Raw genomic sequence first — 23257 nt, 5'->3', positions numbered from 1 at the left:
GTTGCGGCCACGGGGTCCTGCATGGAGGAGGATGGAGAAGCAGATTCCCTGGGTGGTGAAGCCTTTCTCCTGCAGCAACCTCGTGGGGGACTGCGCCGGATGAGGGGAACTGTACACCTGGAGAAACATTATCCCTTTCCTTACCCGTAAATATTTAACAAGCAGATTAAAAATTTAAGCCAAAATGAGCCCTGCCATCAGAAGAAACCGGCTTGGTTTCAAGTTCTGTTTAAGTATTTTTCTTTATAATGTAGCTGTGTCAATTAGAAAATGACATTGCTATTTAAAATGCTGTTCCGTAGCCCTCTTTAATTAAGGCAGCGATATAATACCAATCTGCTCTCATTAATGAATTTTTAACAATCAAAATGAGAGCTGAATGACGCACAGTTGGATTTTCAGCACGGGTGTTTTCTCCCAGAGCCTCCGACGGTGGAGTTAAAGGAGCAGCGGCTGGTGCAGGAGGAAGGCTGCTGCTCTTCCTCGGGCGGCCTTGGCACCGGGCTGAGGAGCTGGAGAGGTGTCTCAGCTGCTGTGTGGTGGGTATTGAAGGGCTTCAGCCCTCCATTGGCATCGGAGAGTCATCCTAGAGGGAGAAGGTCCTTCTGAGGCTGATGGGTGGCTTTGTGTGACCTGCGTGGGAGAGCTGTGAAAAACCAAAGACACGTGCCAGAGTCTCGCAGAAGCCTGAGCTTGATCAGAGTTTACTCGTCGTCCCTCCCCGGTGGGCAGTCCCGAGCAGAAGCAGCTGAAATGAGGGATGCGAATGTGGTTGTGAGCCCAGTGGTCACCTCGAGGGTTACATCCTGCCCAGCGCAGCATGTCCTGGCTGTTTGGACTCGCTGGGCATCCTTGGAGCATCCCTTGGCCCAGTTTCCCCTGGAAGTTTTGCTGCGGCAGCAAAGCGTACGATGCAGTGCCAGAGTTCACAGCTTTCCGACCCAAAATAAATACCCAATTGCAGCCCACTTTCCCGCGAAACATTTCTTTTTTTGTTTTGTCAAGGCAGGACAGATTAAAAGATGCTCCCACACGGTGGCTCGTGCTAATTGTCTCCCATTGTTTGAGCAGGAAGCCTTTTTTCCGCGGCAGTTATTATCTGTGATTGCTGAAGGAGCTCTCTCCCCTCTGGTTCTTCCTTCGAGGAGGCAAAACAAAAACAGGAATTTCTTTGGATAATAAAAAAATTAGCCAGGCGTGAAAAGCTTAAGTGCACTCATTTCCGTGGCCTGTTTTGATTTGAGTTGATATGATTTGTTTGCTCTCTTATCCTTCCTCCCCCTTTCCTCTTGGACACCCACTCTCTGCTCTGTCCTTTCCATGAAGAACAAATTGGGTATTTTTGGAGAAGCGCGTGCATCGTGCAGCATCCCTGGTGGAGCTGCTGTTGGAACAGGGTGGCTGCGGGCTGGAGAGCAGCTTCTGTCCCATGATCCAGCCCGGCAGCCACGTGGATTCAGCCCTGGTTGGGCTGGGATGCAGGTGCAGTGGGGATTTCTGCAAGTCCTTTCCTTCTCCCAGTGTCCCTCTGCTCGCTGGGGGTCTGCTGATGCTTCTGGGCACTGCACAGCCTTGGACCCAGATGAGCCACACGCGTGGCAAAGTTTCCTTTATAACAGTGTCAAAAGTTTTGCTTTAAAATAGTTTTGCGTCGAGCTGAAGCGACCAGCCCGAAGGGGGCTGGGGCTCCCCCAACCTCACTTGCCTGTGAGAGAGTTGGGTGAGTGGGTTGAGGTTTCCTGGCTGGGTTTTTGTTGCCATAGGGAAGAGAATTGAAGCCTGGAAACCATCTTGTGGGTGATGGGAGGAAGTGTAAATGTCTAGGAAAACAGAGAGAAAATAGCAGCGGCAGCAGCACGGTGGCATCCAAGCCCCGGTGCGAGTCGGTGCAAATCCTCCCAGCAGATGGGAAAGGCCGACGGGGTCGTGTTTGCCCTTCCTGGCATACGTGTGCCACGGCACCGCTGGCACGATGGACTGGTGGCCAACACGGGCAGTGGCCACAGCCCCGGGGAACAGGGCAGCCATCCCCAGAGCTCCTGCTCCCATCCCTTCTTACAGGGCTGGGAGGGAGAAGGATGTATTCATAGCGGGAAAAAAAAAAAAAAAAAAAAAGGCAAAAAATAAAAAAAGGGAATATATTCTGTGATGATTTCAAGAGGAGGAGAGAGAAGCAAAGGCGGCTTTGAGCTTTTGCCCAGGAATAGCCAGAGATTTGCTTGGAGGCTTACATCCCACTGTCGATAATTTTGGAGCTGAATCATCTGCATTTTTGCTGCTCCTGAGGCAGCGTCAGGAATAAGCATCCCCAGGGTGTCAGAGGCACATTTTTGAGTGTTGATAATGGGCCTGATTAAGAAGAACATCCCAAATGACATCTAATGCCGACATCCTTGAAGTCTGGACTCTTGTTGCTCATCTCCAATTCAGACACTTCGTAGGGATGCGCGTGGCCGTGGTTGGTTGTGTGGAGAGATGAGGGGATGAGTTAGACGAGCCTGTTCCTCCTCGCTCACCCGTGTGCAGATACGCTGTGATCTCCGTGCCCGGCCGGGATGGGCAGCGGCACGGATGGACTCCAGTGTGGGGATGTGTCTGTGAGCTGTCTGGAGCTGCAGGTTGGGGTCTCCCCCTTTTGCAGGGTCCCCCCTTTCTCAAGGTCCCCTTTGCTGCTGCAGCTCCCCTGGCAGGCCGAGCTGGTGCTCTGAGGGCAGCCAACTGTTCCTGGGGCCACATGTGCCTTGAGCCCAGGGGTTGGCTTGTCCTCCTGAGCGGAGCGTCGCCCTACGTCACCCTAAATGGCAGGACGTTTGGTTTCTGGGTTCCACCTTGCACCACCTGGGATGCGGCAGTGTGGGGGGAGACGTGCACCCACCCCTGTTGCCAGCTCCAGACCGTGGGATGATTAAAACCAGTGTGCAAATTGCTGAGGGAGAGGAGATGGAGCAGTGGGGTGGTGCAGCCTGGGGGGGCTGTGATGATGTTGGGGCTGTTGGGGTACCAGGGAAGGCTCCGGTGGGTGCTAACCCGGGTTCAACACAGCGCGGGGAGCAGGTGGAGCGTGCGGCCGGATGCGTTGCCAGCCCCTCTGGCCACTATCCGTCCAGCTCAGGTGTTGGGTCACTCTGTCCCCCAGCCAGCACAGGGGGTCAGGCAGCGGCCGCCCGAACTGCGGCATCACAGGGCTGGAGGGCTGGTACCCCCGCAGCCCCCCGCTGCCACCACCACCGCGGCGAGGGGCAGGTGTGCCCAGCCGGGGCTTGCTTTCCCCACGGCGGCCGTTTCGAAGCAGCCATCAGAGCTGGTTAACATAAACTTATGCACAAGCCAACCCTGGGACTCGGGGCGCTGGGGTCCGACCTGCCCAGCGGCACCTCTTGCTGCCCGGCTGAGCACCTGCCGGGAGACGGGGCATCGCGGGGTCGGCTTAACCCGTCCTTCACCGGGCAGCGATGCCGGGCACGGCGGTTGCCGTGTGTGTGCTCCGGGGATGGCGCAGTCCTGTGAGCGCTTCGTGACTCATTGCTTGCATAAAAAACGAAGCAGGAGGAGAGGGGGGGATAGCCGTGCCGTTCCTTGGGGAGCTGAGCTGATGCTAAGCTGCCCGGCGCTGCAAAAAGCAGAAGCCTGGCGGCTCCCCAACAGGCACAGAAGAACAGATTTCTCCGAGGAGAGAAATGTCTTTTGTCACCCAGCCTGGTATCAGGCGTTCGCTATAGGGCCTCCTCTGTCGCATCGGGTATTTCCGAAGCGGCTCCGCAGTCTGTTATCGCTCCTGACTTGCAGCGAGAGGCTGCGTGCGACTGCGGGGCCGGGAACCTCTGCGCGAGCTGCTCCTGCATGTGGGGAAGGGAGCGAAAATTAAATCAGGGGGAACCTCTGAGAGTGCAAGTTGCTTCTTAAGGCGACCCTGGAGGGAAGCTCCCGGGCTCTCCGGCGTCGCTGAGGCTCTGCAGCACACAGCCTGTCAGCAGGGAAGCAGGACTGGTGTCCCCAAGGTGCCACCACCTCGCTGCTTTGTCACCTGTTTGTAAGCCAGGCTGCCAGGTCATTTCCCATGTCTCGGGACGTGCCAGCTCATCGCTGGGATTGTCGCTGGGTTTACACCGGGACGTGGGAACTTCCTAGTGTCAGGGGTTTCGGGTGGCTGCGGCATCGCTGCAGGGACCAAGGCAGCGCTGCTTGGCAGAACCAGCGCAACCTCCACCCAGTTTATGTGCCCCACACCGATCGGTTTTCTCCTTCACTATGATGTGAAGACAACTTTCCTGGCTGGAAAAGAACCTTTCATCCCTCTCACGCTTATTTCTTGTCACTGCAGCTCTTGCCCTGCAAGTTGCAGCGGCACTTGGGGGTCTCAGAAGGACGTGGCTCAGGTGGAGGAGCCGGGCTCTCCTGCTGCTCTCCATCCTCCTACCCTGCCTCTGAGCCAGGCGGTCAGGCTGCGATCGTCCTGCGCCAGCACTCCACCTCCCCCTTCATCCTCTCACACCTGCTTTTTCCCCGCCAACGACTTTCCTTAACGTACTAATCAGGGTGTCTGCGCCGTGTCCTTGGGTAGGCGGCTTGGCTCCTTGGTGCTAATGGAGCTGCTGTCACAACAAACGCCATGGCACACGTGTTGCCCGTGCACCGAGCCTGGACGGAGGCTGCCGCATCCCCAGCACTCTCCTGCTCGCCCTGTGGTACCGGAGCTGCTCCTGGCAGCATCCTCATCCTCTGTCCCCGTGGCCCCAGGGGAACGGAACGGGGCCAGCGCTGCCTCGGTGCATGGTCCCGTCTGCAACCCCCCCAGCACGACACCACCCTCCTGCCTTCACCCCTTGTCCGTGGGGAGAGCCGAGTTAAGGGGTGGATTTTAATATATTTTATATTATTTAATATATTTTAATAGTAAATTTTCTAATAAATGGTGCTTTGGCAGGTCAGACATGGTTTGTCAAGTCTGGCTGGATTCAGAGAATAGTTTGATCTCCCAAAAGGGGACTGCAGTATTTTTAATATTTCTTCCTTTTCTGATCAACCTTCCCCTCCAAAATACAATTTTCCTTGTAAAAATAGACCCGCGCTGGCCAAACAGCCCCCAGATGAGACACAGCGCTTGCTTTGAGCTCGGGAGAAGCATTGCAGCTGGACAACAAAAACATTTTTCCTGCTTTTTTGGACTGTCGAAAAACCTGGAGATTTGGGGCTTTGCTTTAACCCCATCATTTCTGTGTGCTCGCCTTTCCCAGCCCCTCTTTGCTGCCAGTGGGAAGCCGGGAAGCACCAGGCAGGATTGCTGTTTGCCTGCACGGTGCTTTCTGTGTCTGAGCAGCACGTTCCTGTGTTGTCACGAAACAGAAGACAGGATAATTGAATTGCCCTTTTCCCAGCAAAATGTTACCGTCTCCGTGCCGCGGCGGGCCTGGCTGTGGCCCGTTGCCAGTCGCACATGCCTGGCTGCTGATGGAAGGTGTGAAAAGCGCTGGGGAGGAGACTGGGCTGGCGATTAGGGGAGTTTATATGGATATTTGTTGTCCCTTGGAAGGAGAGACCCAGCAGGCTGCAGGAGATGGAGGCTGGGGATGCCGTGGAGGGATCTGGGGTGCCCCCACCGGTAATTCCCATCCTTTAAGCTTCTCAAGAGCAGCAGGGGCTGCTCGAGGGCTCCTGGCACGGATAATCGAGATATTCTTGTCGTTAAGCCTCTCAAGCAGTGCAGGTCTTAAAAACGGCTCCGGCTGTTGAGTCCATCCACCGCCGGGTCGGGGGGGGGCTGGGGCTGTCGGGACACCATCAGGGCTGGGGACAGCGGGGCTGGCTGAGCCCTGGCAGCAAGAAGAGGCTCAGGAAAAGATGCCCGTGAGTACGTGGGATGGATGGGTGCAGCTTTGGCGGCTGCTGGCACCCTCCGGCAGCGGAGTGACTGGCAGGAAAACGCTCCAGCGCTGAGGATCCAGCCCAGCGCGGCGGCTGCGCGGCCCCTCGGGTTGCAGCAGGGCCCGTCGCCTCATCCCGAGGCTGCCTGGGTCTCCTGCCAGCCCTGGTCCCCTTCTGGGATGGCGTGATGCTCCCTTCCTAGGACAGGATCAGGCTAATTAATGAAACGGCTGTAAGAAGCTCATGGTGACCTCGCGTGAAGGCAGAGTGTATTTATGCTGTTTGTCACCCTTCCTCGTCTGCTTTCTTCTCTCCTTTCCTCCTCCAGCCTCTGCCACCCCAGCTTCTCAGATCCATCAGTGTTATTGCTTCGCCTGCAGCTATAACCCTGCTAACTGACTTTCTAGGGGCTGGCTCCCCCCGGCTGTTGTCACCCCCTTCGGTCCCCTCCCCTGAAATATTAACGCCACAAATCACAAGCGACAGCTGCTCGGCTGGAGCCCCCGTCGCTCGCGCGCCGGCCGGGAGGAGGTGTCGGAGGAGGGATGGGACAACACGGTGGGTTTGTGCTTCTCCTTGGGGGCTGTGTTTTGCTCCTAGGTCAGAGGGGAAGAGGGGTGAACCCCCCAGTTTAAAGATGGGGAGGTGGAAGGGCAGAGCATCAAGGCTTACAGTGCGCAGCCCGCGCGGGATGCGTTCGGTAGTCGACGGGGTCGCTCACGTGAGGACGAGCTGGGAACAGCAGATGTAAAGGAGATTACAGGCGGGTTTTTTTGCACGTGCGTGTACACGCACGCAGCCAGGGTGGCGGGACCGCAAAGCGTGCACGAGCATTGCACCCTCTCTGTAGAGACTGCAGAGAGAAACAAGGGGGGCAGCGGAGGAGAGGTGCGGGCATGGCTCTGCTCGCTGGGCTCTGCTCGCTGGCTCGCCGGTTGGTTTTGCACTGGTGGGTTTTGTAGTGGGGGGAAAGGGCAGTGCGGTAACGTGGGCCAGTCTCTGGCAGTTGCTCGGCCCTGGTTTGGTCCTTCTGTGCCTCGGTTTCCCCCAGCAGTGAAATGGGAATGGGATGGCTGTGACGGGAAGGGTCACTGTCCCTGCTGGGTGCATCCCCACGCACCATATCATCCTGAATTACACCCTGCTGTGGCAAACAGCATCCCTGGCCCTCTCAGTGCACCAGGAGCTCGCCACGGCCCCACGCTTTCCCTGGAGAGAGGTGGGAGAGCAGGAGCCAACCGACCTCTTTGGCTTTCACACTGGAAATGACAGCAGGGAGGGGGAGCAGTTGGACCCAAAGGTACCGGCAGTGCTGTTCAGGGTAAATACAGACATGGCTTTGCTTTTCCCTCACGTTCCCCCAGCGATGCATTTACAAGGTTGATTTGTGCATGGAGAGAGCTCTGCTCACGCCAACCCCTAGGACCGGCTTTGGGAAGGGATGCCCCAGCAGAGCGGGCACACGGCAGTCGCTGCTGCCCGTGGGGCGGCCGACTCCACCGCTGGAGACGACCTTCCCTCTCCGCTGACCTTCATGCCCATCAGCATCAGCTTTTGCTGCCATTTGACATCTCAGGATGCTGACGGTGGCAGCGGCCGGGGTGTGAGGCTGGGCAGTTGTTCCCGCAGGGGGCTCGCCCAGTGTCGGGGTGGGGGGGTTTATGGGCAGAGCCAGAGGGAGGTGGCGTGGGTGCACTCGGCTGTATAATTCAAGGACTTCGACTCGCTAACAGAGGTTAAAAGGGGAGCGGTGTGATCTGTTGGGAAAATCATTAATGGTAACCTCTGCCGGTGGTGCTGCTCATTAGCCTCCCCCTCGCCCCCACCTGCTTCCCTGAGCAGAGGGAGAAAATCACTGAGGGGGGAGAGTGGGAGAAACCACTGCTGCGGTGGGGTAGCTCTGCTGGAGCTGCCTGCCGAGGAGGAGCTGTTTCCCGGGGCCTGTCCCTTAAGGAAATAAAGATGTAACTGGTGTGGAAAATACGTACGGGTTGGGTGTCCCCGGGGAGGTCTCGGAGATGGGTGCTGCTCGCCCCGGGGGAGGCTGCCGTGGGGAGCAGGGTGCTGGATCCCTGCACGGGACAGGTTATGGGTGTCAGCGTGAAGGTCCGTGGGGTGGGAAGGGCAGGAGCTGGTCCCAGTTCCCAGGCTGCTCCCCAGGGTCTCCCCGCTGGCTCAGCCCCAGCTCTCCAAAGGGAAGTTTTGGTGTTACCGACTGCGGTGAAAGCTGCAGCCCCCGCACAGTCACCCCGGGGCCGTTCTGGGGGACAACAGGGGAATTTGCCTTTTTTAGCCTATTCCATCTTGACTGTCTGCCACAATGGGGGACAGGCTGGGCACTGCCTGCGGAAATGCCCGTCTTCTTGGAGCCCACAGGAGACCCCTCAGCCATCACCCAGGCGTCGCTGGAGGGGTTTTGGACCCGAGCACAGCCAGCTGCTTGTCTGGAAAGACCCCAAAGCATCCCTTGAGCTGAAGTGTGCCCCAGCCTCTTCATGGTGCCTCAAGCCATCCCATTCCTGCAGATGCCTGGGGAATATTAGCGATGCTGTAAGGAAACGGGTGGCAAAACAGCAACGCCGAGGTCTCCCCAGTGCTGCACGCTGCTTGAGGTGACACCTCCTTTTTTTTTTGGAAACATTTCATACACCGTGCTGCCGGACTGATGAATACCTGAACTAACTCACCATCAGCTGGATTACAAATGGGAAGAGCCATCAGCTCATTTGGGGTACCCCAATGCCCACAGGCTGCCAACGTGGAGGCGTTTGTAGGGCTCTCGGCTGAACTCACGGCGCTTTGCTGCTGCGGTTTCTGCCCCTGCCCCATGCCTGTGCCCAGCCGAACCCCTGAGTGATGCTCCAAGACACCCTCCTGATTCCCTGTGGTTGTTCTCCTCTTGGGCCTCCTCCAAAGCCCATCAACGGCCCTGGAAGCTGTTCTCAGATGGCTCCATCTGAGAAAAGAAAGTGTTGAAATACCACAGGAAACGCTGTTTTTCTGAGATATCTGCTTCAGCCAGAAATGGGAAAAAAACCAGTTTTGGATGAAAGGCTGGTTTTCTTGTCCTGGGCTTCAGCTCTCTGAAGTTCATTTCACCCAGGAACTGGCTGGTTTGGGCACAAAGTGGGTGCACGTGGCCCCGGGGGAGCAGCTCAACATGGCCACAGGTGCCACCGTGCCTGCGCCCCAGCACTGGCACCCTCCTGGGCACAGGAGGAAAACGGGCTGAATTTTGTTCCCCCAGCTGAAACCATGGCTTGTGTGCCCATGAGCCAGCTGCAGCAACCTCGGCGGGTCCCCGGGAGGCCCAAAGAGACAGATTTTGGCTACTGGGGACCCGGCGTGCTGGGGGGGTGTGCGCGGTGGCTGTCCTGGTGAACGTGGCAGCCAGTTTGGGGGGCACTGGGGGCCCCCCAACTTGTTCGCTGCAGCCAGGCCAGAGCTTCATTTTGCAAAACCAACTGTGATTCTGGTTTGGTTTGGTTTGGGTTTTGGTTTTTTTTTTGCACGTGAGCGCTGATCTTGTGGGGCATGGCTGACTTGGAGGCAAATTTCCTGACTTTGGCCTTGTCTCTAGCTTCGAGTCCTTTTTTTCTCTCATGGCAAACATCCGTTTTAACCCGCTGCAAGTCTATTATCACCAGCTTAACTGGGCTCCCGTCAGGACCGGCTGTGCAAATACACGGGCAGAGGGGGAAGCAGCTCTGCTGTGGAGCTGCGGCGGGGCCAGCTCGGCGTGCTGGGGAGCGTTACCCTCCTTGCACAGGGCACCCCAAATAGCTCTGTGCTTTATTCTGTGGAAGACGAATGTATGTCATGTTACGCAATGTGCATGCATAGGTTTAATATAGATATTTATATCCGTTGCATAATAGATGCACAACGATAGACTTTATGGTGCCGGGGGAGTTGCTGGGTGGTTTGCACCCCGGCTCGCTGCATGACAGGGTGGTGGAGGACTGTAAAGTCACTTGTTGGTGTGGCCTGGTGCTGTGACCCCTTGCCCGGTGAGTTTTGGGATGGCTGCTGGGCTGGGGCAGTCGGGTGGGGTGGGCTCGCTCGAGGGGCTGGGTGCATTGCCCAGGTAGCCCAGCACACACAGGCTGTCTGTCTGGAGGTTGGGGGGGGGGTTGCTGAAGCCACGTACCCCTTCATCCTCTGCTTCTCGCCCGCCCTCTCTGGGTTCTCCCTCTGAGTGATGGTGCTTGGGGATTTCTGCAGCGATTCCCGCATTGCTCCCTCTGTCCCTTCTTGAAGCAGCACCCTTGCCAAAACCTGTGTTACGGAGGTACCTGCAGCTCCTGTCTGAGAAATGGGCATGCAGGGGGGCTGTCTCCTATAGCACCCTGGCACTGGCGTGGCTCCTATAGCTCCCTGGCGCTGGCGTGGCTCCTATAGCACCCTGGCGCTGGCGTGGCTCCTATAGCACCCTGGCACTGGCGTGGCTCCTATAGCACCCTGGCGCTGGCGTGGCTCCTATAGCTCCCTGGCGCTGGCGTGGCTCCTATAGCACCCTGGCGCTGGCGTGGCTCCTATAGCACCCTGGCGCTGGCGTGGCTCCTATAGCTCCCTGGCACTGGCGTGGCTCCTATAGCTCCCTGGCGCTGGCGTGGCTCCTATAGCTCCCTGGCACTGGCGTGGCTCCTATAGCTCCCTGGCACTGGCGTGGCTCCTATAGCTCCCTGGCGCTGGCGTGGCTCCTATAGCACCCTGGCACTGGCGTGGCTCCTATAGCTCCCTGGCGCTGGCGTGGCTCCTATAGCACCCTGGCACTGGCGTGGCTCCTCTGTACATCCTAGAGAGGTTGCAGATGGGTGCCCATCTGTGCCGGTGTGGGGCAGAGGCTGTTCCCTGCTGCTTTTGGCCTCGCCTCCTCTGTTAGCTGCTGGCAGCGGGGTTTGCAAACAGGACGACGTCAGCTTCATCCGCTGCTCGGGGAGGACGAGGTCGCAAGGTGAGACGGGCAGGGACCAGCAGCAGCGCCCACCCTGCCCACCGCCCTGCTCGCCGGCCTGGTGCTGTGCAGAGTACCTGGCGAGGGGACCCAGGCCTCCCCCTGCATGAAGGAGGAAAAAATAATAATCTCCAAGCCAAGAAACTTGGAGCTGCTGGGAGCGTATTTATCACGGTGAAGAAAAAGGCTCTGTTCCCTGCCTCTCCGCAGCGGCTGTTTATCACACACACAAGGGTATGGAGAAAATGTTCCATTTGTTGGGTACAGCCGTCAACCCACACAGCGTATAAATTAAGGGCTTTTACATGCAGAGTTCCCGAAATAAAACACACACACACACACAAAAGAGAGAGGAGTTTTGTATCGGCCCCGGCGCGCTGCCTCTCCCTGGCTGTCCCTGCGCCCCGGCCCCGGCCGGCGCTGGCTCCCGTTCAGGAATTCCACATTATCTCCGACCGTTTCCAGCTTCCTCAGCAGGGAACAGCTCTGCTTCTGTCTTCCTGCAGCCACATCTGGAAAGTGTTACGCCAGGGTGTCAGCCGTCAGAGCCGGGCGGCTGGCATGTGCTCCCCCCGGCAGGCTCGCTCCCACCACCCTGCCTGCTCCCTGCCTGCTCACTCCCCTGCCTGCCTGCTCCCTGCCTGCACTCTCCCTGCCTGCCCGCTCCCTGCCTGCACTCTCCCTGCCTGCCCGCTCCCTGCCCACTCCCTGCCCGTTCCCTGCCTGCTCCCTGCCTGCCTGCCTGCTGCTGCGCTCAGGCTGCTGAGCCTTCCCCGGAGGCCTGCGGGGCCGAGTTTCAGTGGCTTCCCTTTTTTGAAGGAGCTTTTGTAGCTGCCAGGGGGATGATGGGGAGAGATGGCTCCGGGGAACCCCAAGGGTTGATCTCTGCAGGCAGGAGCTGCTGCAGGCAGGGATGCTCTGCTGTGGTCCTCAGCTCTGCTGCCTGCTGGGAGGCAGCGGGGAGAGCTGCGATGTAAATCCTCCTCTTTGCACGCTTTGTGGGGACTCCCTGCCAGCTCAGGGGAGTTTTCAGCTCCTGGCCCTGTTTCTGGGCTGGCAAAACCGGCAGCCCTGTGCTGCAGCACGGTGGGGATGTGGTGGTGTGTCTGCTAAAAGCTGGGGGTTAAAGAAGGGAGCTTGTGAGGGGGGAAAGGACCTGTGTGATTCCCCAGTGCTGCTGGAAGGGGTCTGGGGAGGTGCTCCCTGCGCTGAGAACAGCGGCTGTGCTTGTTCCTGATGACTCTGGGTTTATCTCACCGGGATTCCTTCATACGTAGGGGGGTACCTGGGGCGTAAAGGCATTTGGCTGTCAGTGTCTCGGTCCCCAAGGGGGAATCCCTGCTTCGTGTGGGGGCACATGGTGATGCTCGGCTGGATGATTACAGAAGGGGAGATGAAAATGAAAGAGCTCCCTGCGGCATCCTGGTATTTTTGGGTTCCTTCCTTGGTGCAGCGTGTTCCTTGTGACACCCTGGTCCCTTGCTGCAGGGTGATGGTGCGCCGAGGGAAGGAGCTTTGCACAAAGCAGGTGGTTCAGGGACTGATGTGCCCTTTAGAGCAAAGGACATGCAGAAAGCTGGTGTCCTGTTTTTAAAACGGGGGTAATGACAGTGACCTGGAAGCAGGCTTGCGTGCCTTAACGATCAACGCGTGCAGTACACGTGAGGGACTTTAACAGGGAGGGATGGTGAAAGTGGTTAAATGTGCCCTAACTTATCATCAGTGGGAATCAGAGGGGGCTCCCTGCAGTTGTCTTTTGGCGTTTTTCTCTTTTTTTTTGCTCTTGTTTTTAAACTGGCAGGCCTACCATTACGGGATTTTTAAATTAAAGCAAAAGAATAAAAAAAAAAAAAAAAGAAAAAGAAAACAGGCCTTGGTTTTATAGACCCTACAGATGCATCCGGCACCAAACTGATCCCAGATGCAGCTCCACTGTCAATAGTGTTACACGAGGGATCAATCCCCTTCATTGTTTTATGTGGCCTCTACAGCATCATCAGCTAATTAAAGCTAATGGGTCCCAGAGCAGCACTGACAGCATCTGATCCTATCAGCCCGCGCAGCCGTTTTAGCTTGACGGGCCACTCTGGAGCTGGATCCTGCGCTCCAGACCCTGGTGAAAGCCTGTATTGACTTGGGGGATCAGGCTACAGATCAATGGGAGCTGTTGTTAAACAAACATTGCCAGATTAATGTCAGCTCCGCAGGGGGAGGAGGTCGATGGCTGCTAATTCGAAAGGGGGTGGGAGGGAGGAAGGGGACGTGGTGACAGTGGTGACAGGGGATGGAGGGGGAGAGGCCAGGCTGTGAAAACGCTCCCCGTGTCTGCGGCAGCGTCTGAATGTTTCCCAATCTCAGATGTATCATCACCCTGGGCGGGAGGCTGAGCTGGAGAGGAGTCGGGTGATGTCCCCAAGGGCATTCGAGGTGCCTAAATCCCTTTGTGCCTGCAGGGAGGCGAGGTGGCCTTGGGCTGTCCCCGGAGGGGACAGGGACTCCCGTGTCCTTTCTGCACGCTGGCCTTAGCGTGAGCATCTCCCCAGCTGCAGAGGAGCACTGGAGCTCGGGTTCTGGCTTTCCCTTTTCTTGTGGCTCCCGTTGTCCTTTGCTGGGGCTCAGGGATGCCCAGGGATGCGGGTTGGGAAGGTTTCTGTTCCTGCAGTCAAACCACCCTGCACTGCAGCTAGTCTGTTTTGGACTCTCGTCTCTTTTTCCCACTTTTTTCCCCCATTTCTCTGTTGCCAGGGAGGGTGAGATGGGATGGGGAGAGTGGCCAGTGAACCCATCACTTGGCCCCATCACTTAGTCCCGTACCGCCACAGGGCAGGCAGGATGCGGAAACTCTCTTCAAGAGTATTTTTAAAATCTATCCCACCATTACTCCGGGATGAACTGTCACAGCAGGTGACTCTTACTCTTGTTGGCTTGCAGGATCGGGCGGCACGTTGCTTGGCAGGCGCACGGCCTCTGCCCCGTCCTCTCTGCAGAGGGGATGGAGCTGCTGCCTGCCCACAGGGCCACGGGGCGGGCTGGCTCTGCGCGCCCAGCGATGGGCGTTGCACGGCCCCCACGAAATTGGGCAGGAGACCTGGGTCAGAAGCAGCAAGGGGACCCTGGAGTCCCAGCCCTCCTGCTGAGCGAGGGTCCTGGTACCTACTTGGCAAGTTAATGAGTAAATACAGCCCCATAGGTTTAACCAGGGACCTTGGGCTCTGTCTGGAGACTCGATGAAAATCAAATGCTCTAAAATTGACTTTTCTCTTCCTGTTCTGGTGTGACAGAATCCATCTGGGGGAATCCTCAGGGTTTTGCAACCTGTTGGTGTGTCTCTGGCTCCCTTTGCAGCCCGACCCCAGCCCGGCGAAAGGGAGGACTGGGGGAGAGGGACAAGCTCCCAGCACATCCCTGCCCCATAAAGTGAGTTGATAATTAAATCCTGCAGCTTTTATGTGAATTCCAGGGCATTTTCCTTGGGCTGGAGCCATCTGCAGCATGCACCCCGCCCTCCTTCACCTCTCCCTTTGGCTCTCTGCAGCTTAATTTTTTTTCTTGCTTTGGTGTTGGGTGAATGTGATGCTCCAGGGAGCAAAGAGCCTCAGTGGCTCCTTGCAGCAGTGCAGCTCCTCTCCATGCAGCTCTTCCGTGGTCTCTGGAGCCTCATCCAGCACCAGCATCACCCTGCAGCCCCACTCCAGGCTCCTTTCCCATTATGCAGAGCCTGCACGCTCCTTTGACTGGCTTTGCACCACTTTGGCTGCTGCCGGCCCGGGCTTGTTGGCAGAAAATACCAGCCAGCTGTGGCAACCTTGGTGTCCGCTCCGGCGAGGCTCTTCTCTCCTGCGGCAGTGTGGGACGAGGCCATCGGATCCCCCCTCGCCAGGGCTGCAGGCTGGCCTCTCACCTGTCACTGCTGGGGGAACCAACGCCATTTGCAGCTATTGCTGGGTTTGTTTTTCCCCATTCTGGCAAATCTGGGGCTGTGTGGAGGCGCAGAGTTCACCCCCACATTTAAACCACAGGTGGTCTTGCAGGTCCTGGGGGGTTTAGGAGGGTGTTGGCTGCACCTCCCCTTGCGCCTCGTGCTGCCCCATCTCCCTCGGTGTCTTCCTCCCTGAGGTACATGAGCGCAGCACTGGTCTGCCCGGCCGTGGGTCTCCTGGATGAGCTCCTCTTAGAGATGGGACCCACGAGGGCCTGTGTCCCCTGGGTGTCCCCTCGTCTCCTGAGCAGCTCTGGAGTCTGGGACCTGGGGTTGCATTTCCAAAGCCAACAAGTCCACTGTGCAGGTGGGTTGTAGACATTTCTTTCAACCTGTGAGCTGGAGGAAGATACTCCAGTGCTGGCAGTCTTCCCCTCCAAGGAGCTTTGCCCAGAGGATGCAGAGGACACCAAGAATCTCTGGATTTGGCACAGATGTTGCCCAGAAAGTCTTTACTCCACACCTGCAGTAGCTGGGCTGAGGAGGGTCTGTCCTTTAGGACAGGCCCTTGGCTTTGGACTTTGCATTTCCCTTTACAGACAGAAAAAGCCTGAGGAAGACTCCCTCCCACCACCGCTTCTTCATCCTTCACTCCCCGTGCCCGCTTACTCTGAGCTGTCTCTTAACCAGGCTGTTCGCGCTGAGGTTAGTGGGAAGATTTGAGAAGTTATTTGAATGCCAAGCTCAAAGGAGGCGGCAGGAGCGTTCCTGGAGCTGTTACCAGCTGACGTCGGGGCACACAGCAGAACTCTGATGTCAGTGCAGATGAAAGCAGAGGAGGTGGGAAGCCCCAGACACCTGCAATTTGGTTAATAAATATTTATTTGGAGGTGACAAATACTCTTCTGGATAGAGCCGAGTTAGCAGAAGAAAGATTGCGAGGGAGTGACAGGGTGTGCTTTTTTTGAGGGTTTACCATGGGGATGTTGAAACGAGCAGCTGATGAGCTGAAGGATGTTGAAATCTGCAGTTGTTTCCCAAAGCGGGCTGGCTGACGTCAGGGGACGCAGGCAACCGTCCCCCCTTGGCGAGCGAGTGCCCGGCATGAGGCACCCTCACCCTGCAGGGACGGTGGTAATTCGGCGGGGGGCTGGGGTCACCCCCCTCTCACGGGTAAGATGTGACGGGAGGGGATGGGAGCCAGGGAAGATGCAGCAACCCTGTGTTTGGAGTCTGGTATGGATGATAAAAAGGCTGAAGTTTAATTTTTCTCTTACAAAGGAGAAGCAAAGTGAGGGGAGCTGGCCTGGGAGGGGAGGGTGATGGGTGCTGTCACCTCACGGTGTCTCGGGGCTCCAGTGGATGATTTTGTGGGGGACAGGGTGGATGCCTCAGGCACTAACCCCATTCACCCCTGGGAAGCTGGCCCGTTCCTCCTGGGAAAATGGGAAAAGCTGCTTCAGTTTCGCCCCTGGTCCCTCTGTGTGTGATCTGGGGAGGGGAAACTTTCTGTACTGGGACTTTGTCTATAATAAGATCGACATCCAGCGGGGTTTTTCTGGGCAGTGGGGCTGCTGTGTGCTGTCAGCAGTGTGGACGAGACGACCTCCTGGGGGTCTGCTAAACCCTCCCTGCTCCACGCTGGGCTCGGCTCACCCTGGGTCAGCCCGAGTGCTCAGTTCCTTCACCTCTCTCCTTCCCCTTAGCAGCCGACACCTAACCACGGCGCCCGTGGCTGTGGTTAGAGGCACTGGAGGCGAGACACGGTGTGGACGGCTGCCAGGAGTGCTGCCTTTAGTCTGGGGGGGCTGGGGGCGCTGTCATCTGTCCCCGTCCTGAAGCTGCTGATGATGATGCTGGGCCCTGTGTTGCAAACGTGCCCACGGTACCTCCAGCTGCAGAGTGAGAGGACGAGCCGGGCAGCTCTGTACCGGTGACTCAGTATCTTCTGGCTTCGGAGGAAGCGGCTGCTGGAGATGCTGATGTGTGTGGGCAGCAGGGCAGCGCATGGCTCCGCCGGGACACAGCCTGCACCGGCTCAGCACCACGCTGTGCTGGAGCAGGAGCCTGGGATACGGCAGCGTGTGGGAATCAAAGCCCCTCGGATCCTTCCAGCAGCCAGCCTGCACAGCTCATCCGGATCCTGGGGCTGATGTGCTGCTCCTGAGCAGCGCTAGCTTGGGGTGGCCACGAGCGCCAACAGTTTTTGATACTGGCTTTGTTTGTGTGGGGAGGCTTTTAGCAGAGGAGGAGGAAGGCAGGGCCGTGCTGGGAACGGGAGCTGTTTCCAGGGAATCTTGCCTGGCCATCCTTAACTCTCTCTGTGCCCTGGGGAGGTCTGTGGCTTGGCTCTCCATCGTGTCTTGGTGCTGTGAGATGATTTTCCCACTGTGAGACCTTCCCTGGGGCTGGTAGCCCTCACTTAGGCCCTGGTCTATTTGAGCTGAAGGCTTGGTGTGAGCCCTCCTGTCTTTACAGGTTCTCATGCCCCACGCTGTAGTGGAGGGAGGAACCACCTCTGTCCCACTGCCGCTTGCTCATCTTCTCTGCGGCTGCACGTGGAAATGAGTTCAGTGAAATCAAACCTCAGGAAACGCCTGGCGCTGGCGTCGGAGGAGGTTTTACCCACCCAGGAGCAGCGTAGCTCAGCTGGGGAGTGAAGCCTCTGGGCCACGTGTGAGCAAGCACAGAGGGGCTGTGGTGCTGCCCTGCTGTCCCCTCCCCTCCCGTGGGGACCGGGGGTGGCAATGGCAAAGCTGGCAGCAGCGGAGGGGGAGGGAGCCTGCAACCTTCGAGATTAATAATAGAAACGCTGGCATCCGTTTTAGATTAGCGAGAGAAAGCTCAGTACCCATCTCGCCCAGCATGTAACTTTAATGCTGAGATAATGAGCAATGATATTTATTTGTAAAAGATCTGGAGATATCGCTGCCCAGGGAGCAGCCAGGAGCTGTTACAGCCCTCTCTGTCCCCGCCGCGGCTGCTCCGAGCTGTAACCCAAGTGCTCTCCTCCAACCAGCTCACTTTTCACACTCCAGCTCCGTTAACCGAGCAGGGCACCTGGCCCGATGCGGAGCCCTGGCTTAAGATTTGCTGAAGCCGCTCGTGATTTGGGCCGTTGCGGCGAGGAGATGTCTGTCTTGCAGGATGGGCTAGAAACATCCCCTGGCACCCGCAGGGCTGCCGGGATGGGGTTTAAACCCATCTTTGAGCCTTCCCCGCCGCTGACTCCTCTCCCAGCCGTCCAGGCGCCAGGGCTGGAGTGTCGGGGTGTGCCCGGGGAGGGCTGGCAGGAAGGATGTGGGGTGCAGGGAGGAGGTGGCACGGCATCAGCGGAGCTGGCGAGGGGAGGGCGGTCCGGAGAGCCTGCTGACAGGCGCTTCCCTCCGCCGAGCCCCTGCCCTGGCTGAGATTTTGGGGTTGTTTTGGGGAGTTTGGGGGCAGATAGCTTTTCCTGATGGCAGGGTCCAGGAGGACGTTGGGGGCAGAGATGGCCCCTGCTCCAGGGAAACAGCTGGGTCTGATGGGCATCTGGGTTCCCTCAGACCCCCCTGGTTTGGGACAGAGCTGCTCCTGCTCCCCTTCCCCTGCCTGGGTTTGTCCGAGAGGGCTGGAGGATGCACGCACCAGCGTGCCCAGCCTTGTGTTGTGTAACTGGACAGGAGGCAGGCTTAGGCTGTATTTGGCAGGTGGGTGTCCCTTCCTCATTAAGCCATCCCCTGGGTAATTACTGGGTTAAGGCCTGATGAGATAATGCTTCATTATTTTTGTGCTATTGGGGGATTAGGAGCAGTGGGATTTCTCAAAGGCTTTATCTCTGCTAAGGACCTTGGGCTGCGAGGCACGTTTGCAGGGTAAGAGGACCCGGGCTCTGCCAGCCCCCTGGCTCTGCTTGCCTTCCCGGGGGGGGTCCGTGCTGGAGCCTGGGGGGGGTGGATGCGGGTTCAACGGCTCTGGGCAAGGGGGGAGCTGCTTCTGCCCCGCTTCTGGCTGGGGTCTGCCATGAGGAATCTCCTTTTAATGCTGTTGCAGCCCCATTCATCACCGCGCTCCCGCGGCAGGCTGCGTGCCAGCGGGAGGGAGGAGGTGACACTTAGGAATAAACAGGGAGGTGGGTGGTGTGCGCCGAGACAGGGAGCGGAGGGCGTCCTGGGGGGCTCCTCCTGTGATTTATGGCTGAGATGACGCGGAGCTATCAGCGCGGCCTCTGGGAGCTGTTTACTAACAGTGTCATCTCCTGGCTGGTACGCCGGCGTGGGCTGCTGGCGGGCGTTGCGAGGGGAAAACATCAGCCCTGCATCGCTCCTGCGACGCGTCCCGCTCCCAGGATCCTCGTGCCCTTCCCGGGAGCCCGGCCAGAGACAGGCTCAGGGTGCTGACGGGTCCGGCGTCCAGCCCTCTGAGAGTCCCAGGGATGCTCTTAATGAGGGAGTTTGGATGGCAGGAAGCAGGAATAGAGTAAAATGGGCTTAAGGAAACAGGCCTGGCTTGGCAGGGGCTCCCCTCCTCGCTGCCACCCAGGCACAGCCAGCCCTCAAGGCGGAGGGATGGAGTTGGCACCGGAGTGGGGAAGAGGCAGGCTGGACGCGGGCCAGGCTGTGCACTTGATCCAAACACAGCTGGAGCTGATCTGATGAAGTGAGAGGTTAAGAAGAGAGCATCTGTTATCTAAAGGGGACACACAGTGGGAAACTGTAAGCTCTTTATTCCCCCCACCCCACCCCCTCTGTTCAGTGCATCATCCCTGACTTTATTTCTTTGATTTATTAAGGAAGCCTGAGCTTCCGGGGCTGTAATTAAGTGCCACTGTGTGAGCTTTTGATAGCGAGTGAATGATATAATGGCTTGCACATTCGCTGTCTGCTCAAGTGCTTTAGGATCTAGATAACACGAGGAGGGATTTCTGCTGCCCCCCGGGAACCGCAGCGGTGCCGGGGCTGAGTCACGGCGGGGTTTAGCTGAGCGTGGTGGTGCCGGGGGAACGGGGAGGGATGCGGGAGCCACTTAGCACTGCCGTGGAAGCAGGGTGCAGGAGAGCATCCATGACCCAGGCTACAGTTCAGCTGAGAAGGGAGTTCACATCCTCTTGCAGAAACCCATCACAGCATCTTCACAGGCTGCTGGAGACTAAATCGGGTGTCAACCCTCCTTGTTCCCTTCCAGCCTCGGGTGGTGATGGAGGTGGAGAGGGGACCACGGCCCCTCCGCCGAGGCTCCTGGCTGTACCGTGGTGCTGTCCCTGTGCCAGGGTGTTTTTTAGGGTAGAGAGGGCTCGAGCATCTGTAGCCTCGAAGAACAGTTGGCGTCAGCATCCTGCCTGACACGCAGGTTCCCCTCCGCTGCCAGAGCAGTTTGCTGGCACCGTGTTGGTGCAGAGCCAGGGGCTGGGGAGTGCTGCCCAGCAGCATCTTCTGCTGCCCCTGCCAGCTGCTGGGAAGGGGCCAGCGCTCACAACCACATGCAGCTGGAGGTGCCAGGAGGGTTTTGCTGGAGCTGTGTCACCCCCTGCACCCTCCTGAAATTCCTGGCATGCCACCTCCGCCCCTGTGACAAGGTGCTGTCCTGCGCCTCCCTGCACAACAAGGAAAGGCTCCCAGGCAGGGGTGGCATTTCTAGGCAGACATGCAGGGTATTGTCGTAATGCCAAGGGAAAGGTCTTCTACTCTAAAGCAGGAGCCTCAGCAAGTGGTCTGGTTTACATTCCCACTGGGCGTCTCCGTATGCCGTGCTCCAGGCTGCCCGGCGCTGGGGTCTCTGATGCTGCTGGCAGCCCTGTCCCTGTCCCCGTGATGTCCCAGACCACGCTGGGAAACCCACGGTCACTACTGAGGTCTCTGGCTTTCCCCCAGGGCTCAGTTCTGCCCTTGGTTCCCAGGACCAAGGCTGAGCCTCCCTCTGTGCCCCAGCAGTGCTGCTCCGACACCCCCACGCCTGGTTTTTAGGCAGATATAAATTTCTTTTTATTATAAGGACCGTTTTTGATAGATAACAGGGTTATTTTAGTGGCTTGGCTAACAGCCACAGGAGCGAGCTCAGTGTCCAGAGCAGCATTTCTCAGCAGTGGCTGGTGCTGCGGCTCACGAGCTGGCTGCCTGCAGCTGCGGGGGCAGCAGGAGGAGGAGGAGGAAGGGGTAAAAAAAACCCCAGCAACCCTACATGTAAATAAACTTAAAAATAAAAAAGTGACAGAGATTATTTGCTGCTTAATGAACTAAAATGTCCAACCTCCCACTGAGCAGCAACATTGTTTATAAACTACAGAAAGGGCTTTATTTTAATGGGCAGTAAATCTCATTCATCCCCAGCCCTGGCAGTCAGGAGTGTGCGGGATGAATAGGCTGGCGCTGAACGTGGCCTCCTCGCTCCTGCACTCCCTCTGGCCGGCTTCTCTCCTGGGTATTTTTTCCCCCCTTGCCCATATTTGCTGTTTTCCTCTCCTTCTTAATCCCCTCCACAGTGCTGATAACAGTTATCTGGCCAGGAAGAAAGGAAGAATCCATCCCTGTGCCTCGGCATGTCACATCCGCTCGGTTTTGTTTATTCACTTGAAAAAAATACACCCCCTGCCCCATTCTGTCTCTGGGTGGCAGCTGGAGAGTGGCCCGAGATAATCACAGCCTTATTTTTTATTTATTCCTCTTAAATAAAGCCTCCTGTAGCCTGCAGGCAGATTTTGTCCAGTTGCCCCCATCCTGCTCCTTGCTCTGCAAATGGGGAGTGAGAGCGATGGTAATCGGAGCAGAACCCCGGTGCTTTGGGCAGGTCCCCCTGCAGATCCCCCTCGGAGGGGACATGGTGGCTCCACTGCGGGGACTGGAGTGGGCAGGACCAGCATCCCCTGCCCCACAGATGGCATCTGGCAGTCGAGTGATCGTAGGCACAAAATACCTTTCGATATTCGATCTCGGGCAGAGAATTGTAGAAAATAAATATACGGTCTGAGCGTCCGTGGAAGTGAGAGCATCTGAGGTGGGGGGCGAGATGCTTGGGAGAGGTTTCGCTGCTTGGGGTTGAAAGGGACGATGACAGGTTGTTCCGAGCTAAAAACAGGTTTGGGAGCTGGTCAGGCCTTGCGTGACACACGGGTGTTAGCTGGCAAGCACGTTGCTGAGACTTGAGCTGGGGGCTCTTGAGCTGCCAGGAAGAGTTGAGTACCCGCCACGGGAGAGGGGCCACGGTCAGGTCAGGTGGGAATTTCAGACGTGCGTGACTTTCCCCCGGGACAAATCAGGCACCTCAAAAACTTCTGACCATAACTCACAGGGTGACGTACTCCTAAGGCAAGAAGGAAAATAGTAATTTATCTATTCCTGTTTGAGTTTAATATCCATAATCTGCCATTAATCAAACCAGGACTATAAGATCCTTACTTAGGCCTAATCAGTGCATAATGGATTATCTACAGGAACTAATAAAAGGTAATTATCTATGCTTTGCAAGTTCCAATTACTGTACTTATATGATCAATTAATTCTTGTAACAGTTTCACAGGTGCAATTTGTGTGACAACATTACGCTGACTCCAGGCAGAGGCTCAGCGCCTGCCAGGCGACGCGGCGGCACGGCTGCGGGCAGGGACGTGGGGGGCAGCGGGTGCCGGCAGCCTCCTTACACGGAGCTGCCGGGCGGCGAGGAGCTGGTGTTCGCAGGCTTCCAGCCGTGCACGGTGGTCCTGCCCCCAGCAAAAGCACTTCTGCCCTGTGCTGTTTCCCTCCCCGAAGCAGGAGACGGAGCGCGGGTTCGGGAGCCGCTCGGCGCCGTCCATCGCTGCGTGTCCCAGGGGACATTACCCCTTCTCAGCATCACCCCGGGGAGCCCCGCTGCTCCCTTCCCATGCCCCAGCCTGGCCAGGAGGGCGAGCAGAGCCCTGTGCAAAAGGCAGCTGGCTCCAGTCATCTCCTTCTCCCCGCCTGTCCTCGCGTCCCTCTCGCTGGCTTGCAGAGTCGTCCGAAGGTCTTAAAGGAGGTGGAAATATTCCAGCAATGTCTGTGCAGTTTTAGGGATGGCTTAAAATTACAATAAATTTGAGACACTTTACATGTCCACTTGGGGCCCAGCATTGTTATGGTAATTTGAAGCAGATTGAGTCAAGGCTTGTGGCAAATGGCAGATCTAAGGGCTCTGGCAGGAACGGGGCCGGCGGGGGGATGGAGGAGGAGAGGTGGTGGGGAGTAAAGGAAAACACCATTTCTGCGATGTCAGTTGGAGCTGCAGAGCCAAATCCTCCCAGACTGGCCCCAGACACCTCTTTGCAGTGGTGCAGCCCTGACCCACCACTCAGCCTGGGGTTCTTTCTTCTCTGTGGGGGAATTCTCTTAATCTCCTGGAGCTCACTGTCACCTTCTGGTGTCCCCAAGCCTGTGTTGTGTCAGAGTATGTTTTGGGTGAAGCTGCTCACTTGGACTCGGGGCCCTAGAGCCAGGTCCTGCCCCTGAGGTGGCCTTTGGGGACATGGGGATGTGTCACCTCTTCCCTACCCAGGGTGTGGATGGTGAACCAGCCCCTCCCTACGAGGGCCA

At 57.5% G+C, this 23257-nt stretch overlaps 1 protein-coding gene across 5 annotated transcripts in view; it reads left to right on the top strand.

Annotated features, from left to right (window-relative positions):
- Positions 1-23257, top strand: part of RXRA (retinoid X receptor alpha) — a 114951-nt gene that overhangs the window by 29864 nt on the left and 61830 nt on the right. Inside the window, exon 1 of one of the 5 annotated variants that reach the window (XM_074923766.1) lies at positions 5801-5844. The exons of 1 other annotated variant lie outside the window; for it this stretch is intronic. Coding sequence is in view for 2 of the 4 variants with exons in the window: in XM_074923762.1 (XP_074779863.1) it covers positions 9806-9872 (67 nt within the window). In the remaining 2 variants the exon portion in view is untranslated. Of the gene's footprint in view, positions 1-5800; positions 5845-6319; positions 6421-9782; positions 9873-18538; positions 18593-23257 lie in introns of those variants that run through there. 3 more of the 5 variants (XM_074923764.1, XM_074923762.1, XM_074923765.1) reach the window with 3 other exon arrangements.

The sequence above is a fragment of the Athene noctua genome, chromosome 20 (assembly GCF_965140245.1).
Source record: "Athene noctua chromosome 20, bAthNoc1.hap1.1, whole genome shotgun sequence".
Classification (NCBI taxonomy): domain Eukaryota; kingdom Metazoa; phylum Chordata; class Aves; order Strigiformes; family Strigidae; genus Athene; species Athene noctua.
The sequence above is the reverse complement of the archived record's forward strand: the minus strand, read 5'-3'. Positions and strand labels throughout refer to the sequence as shown.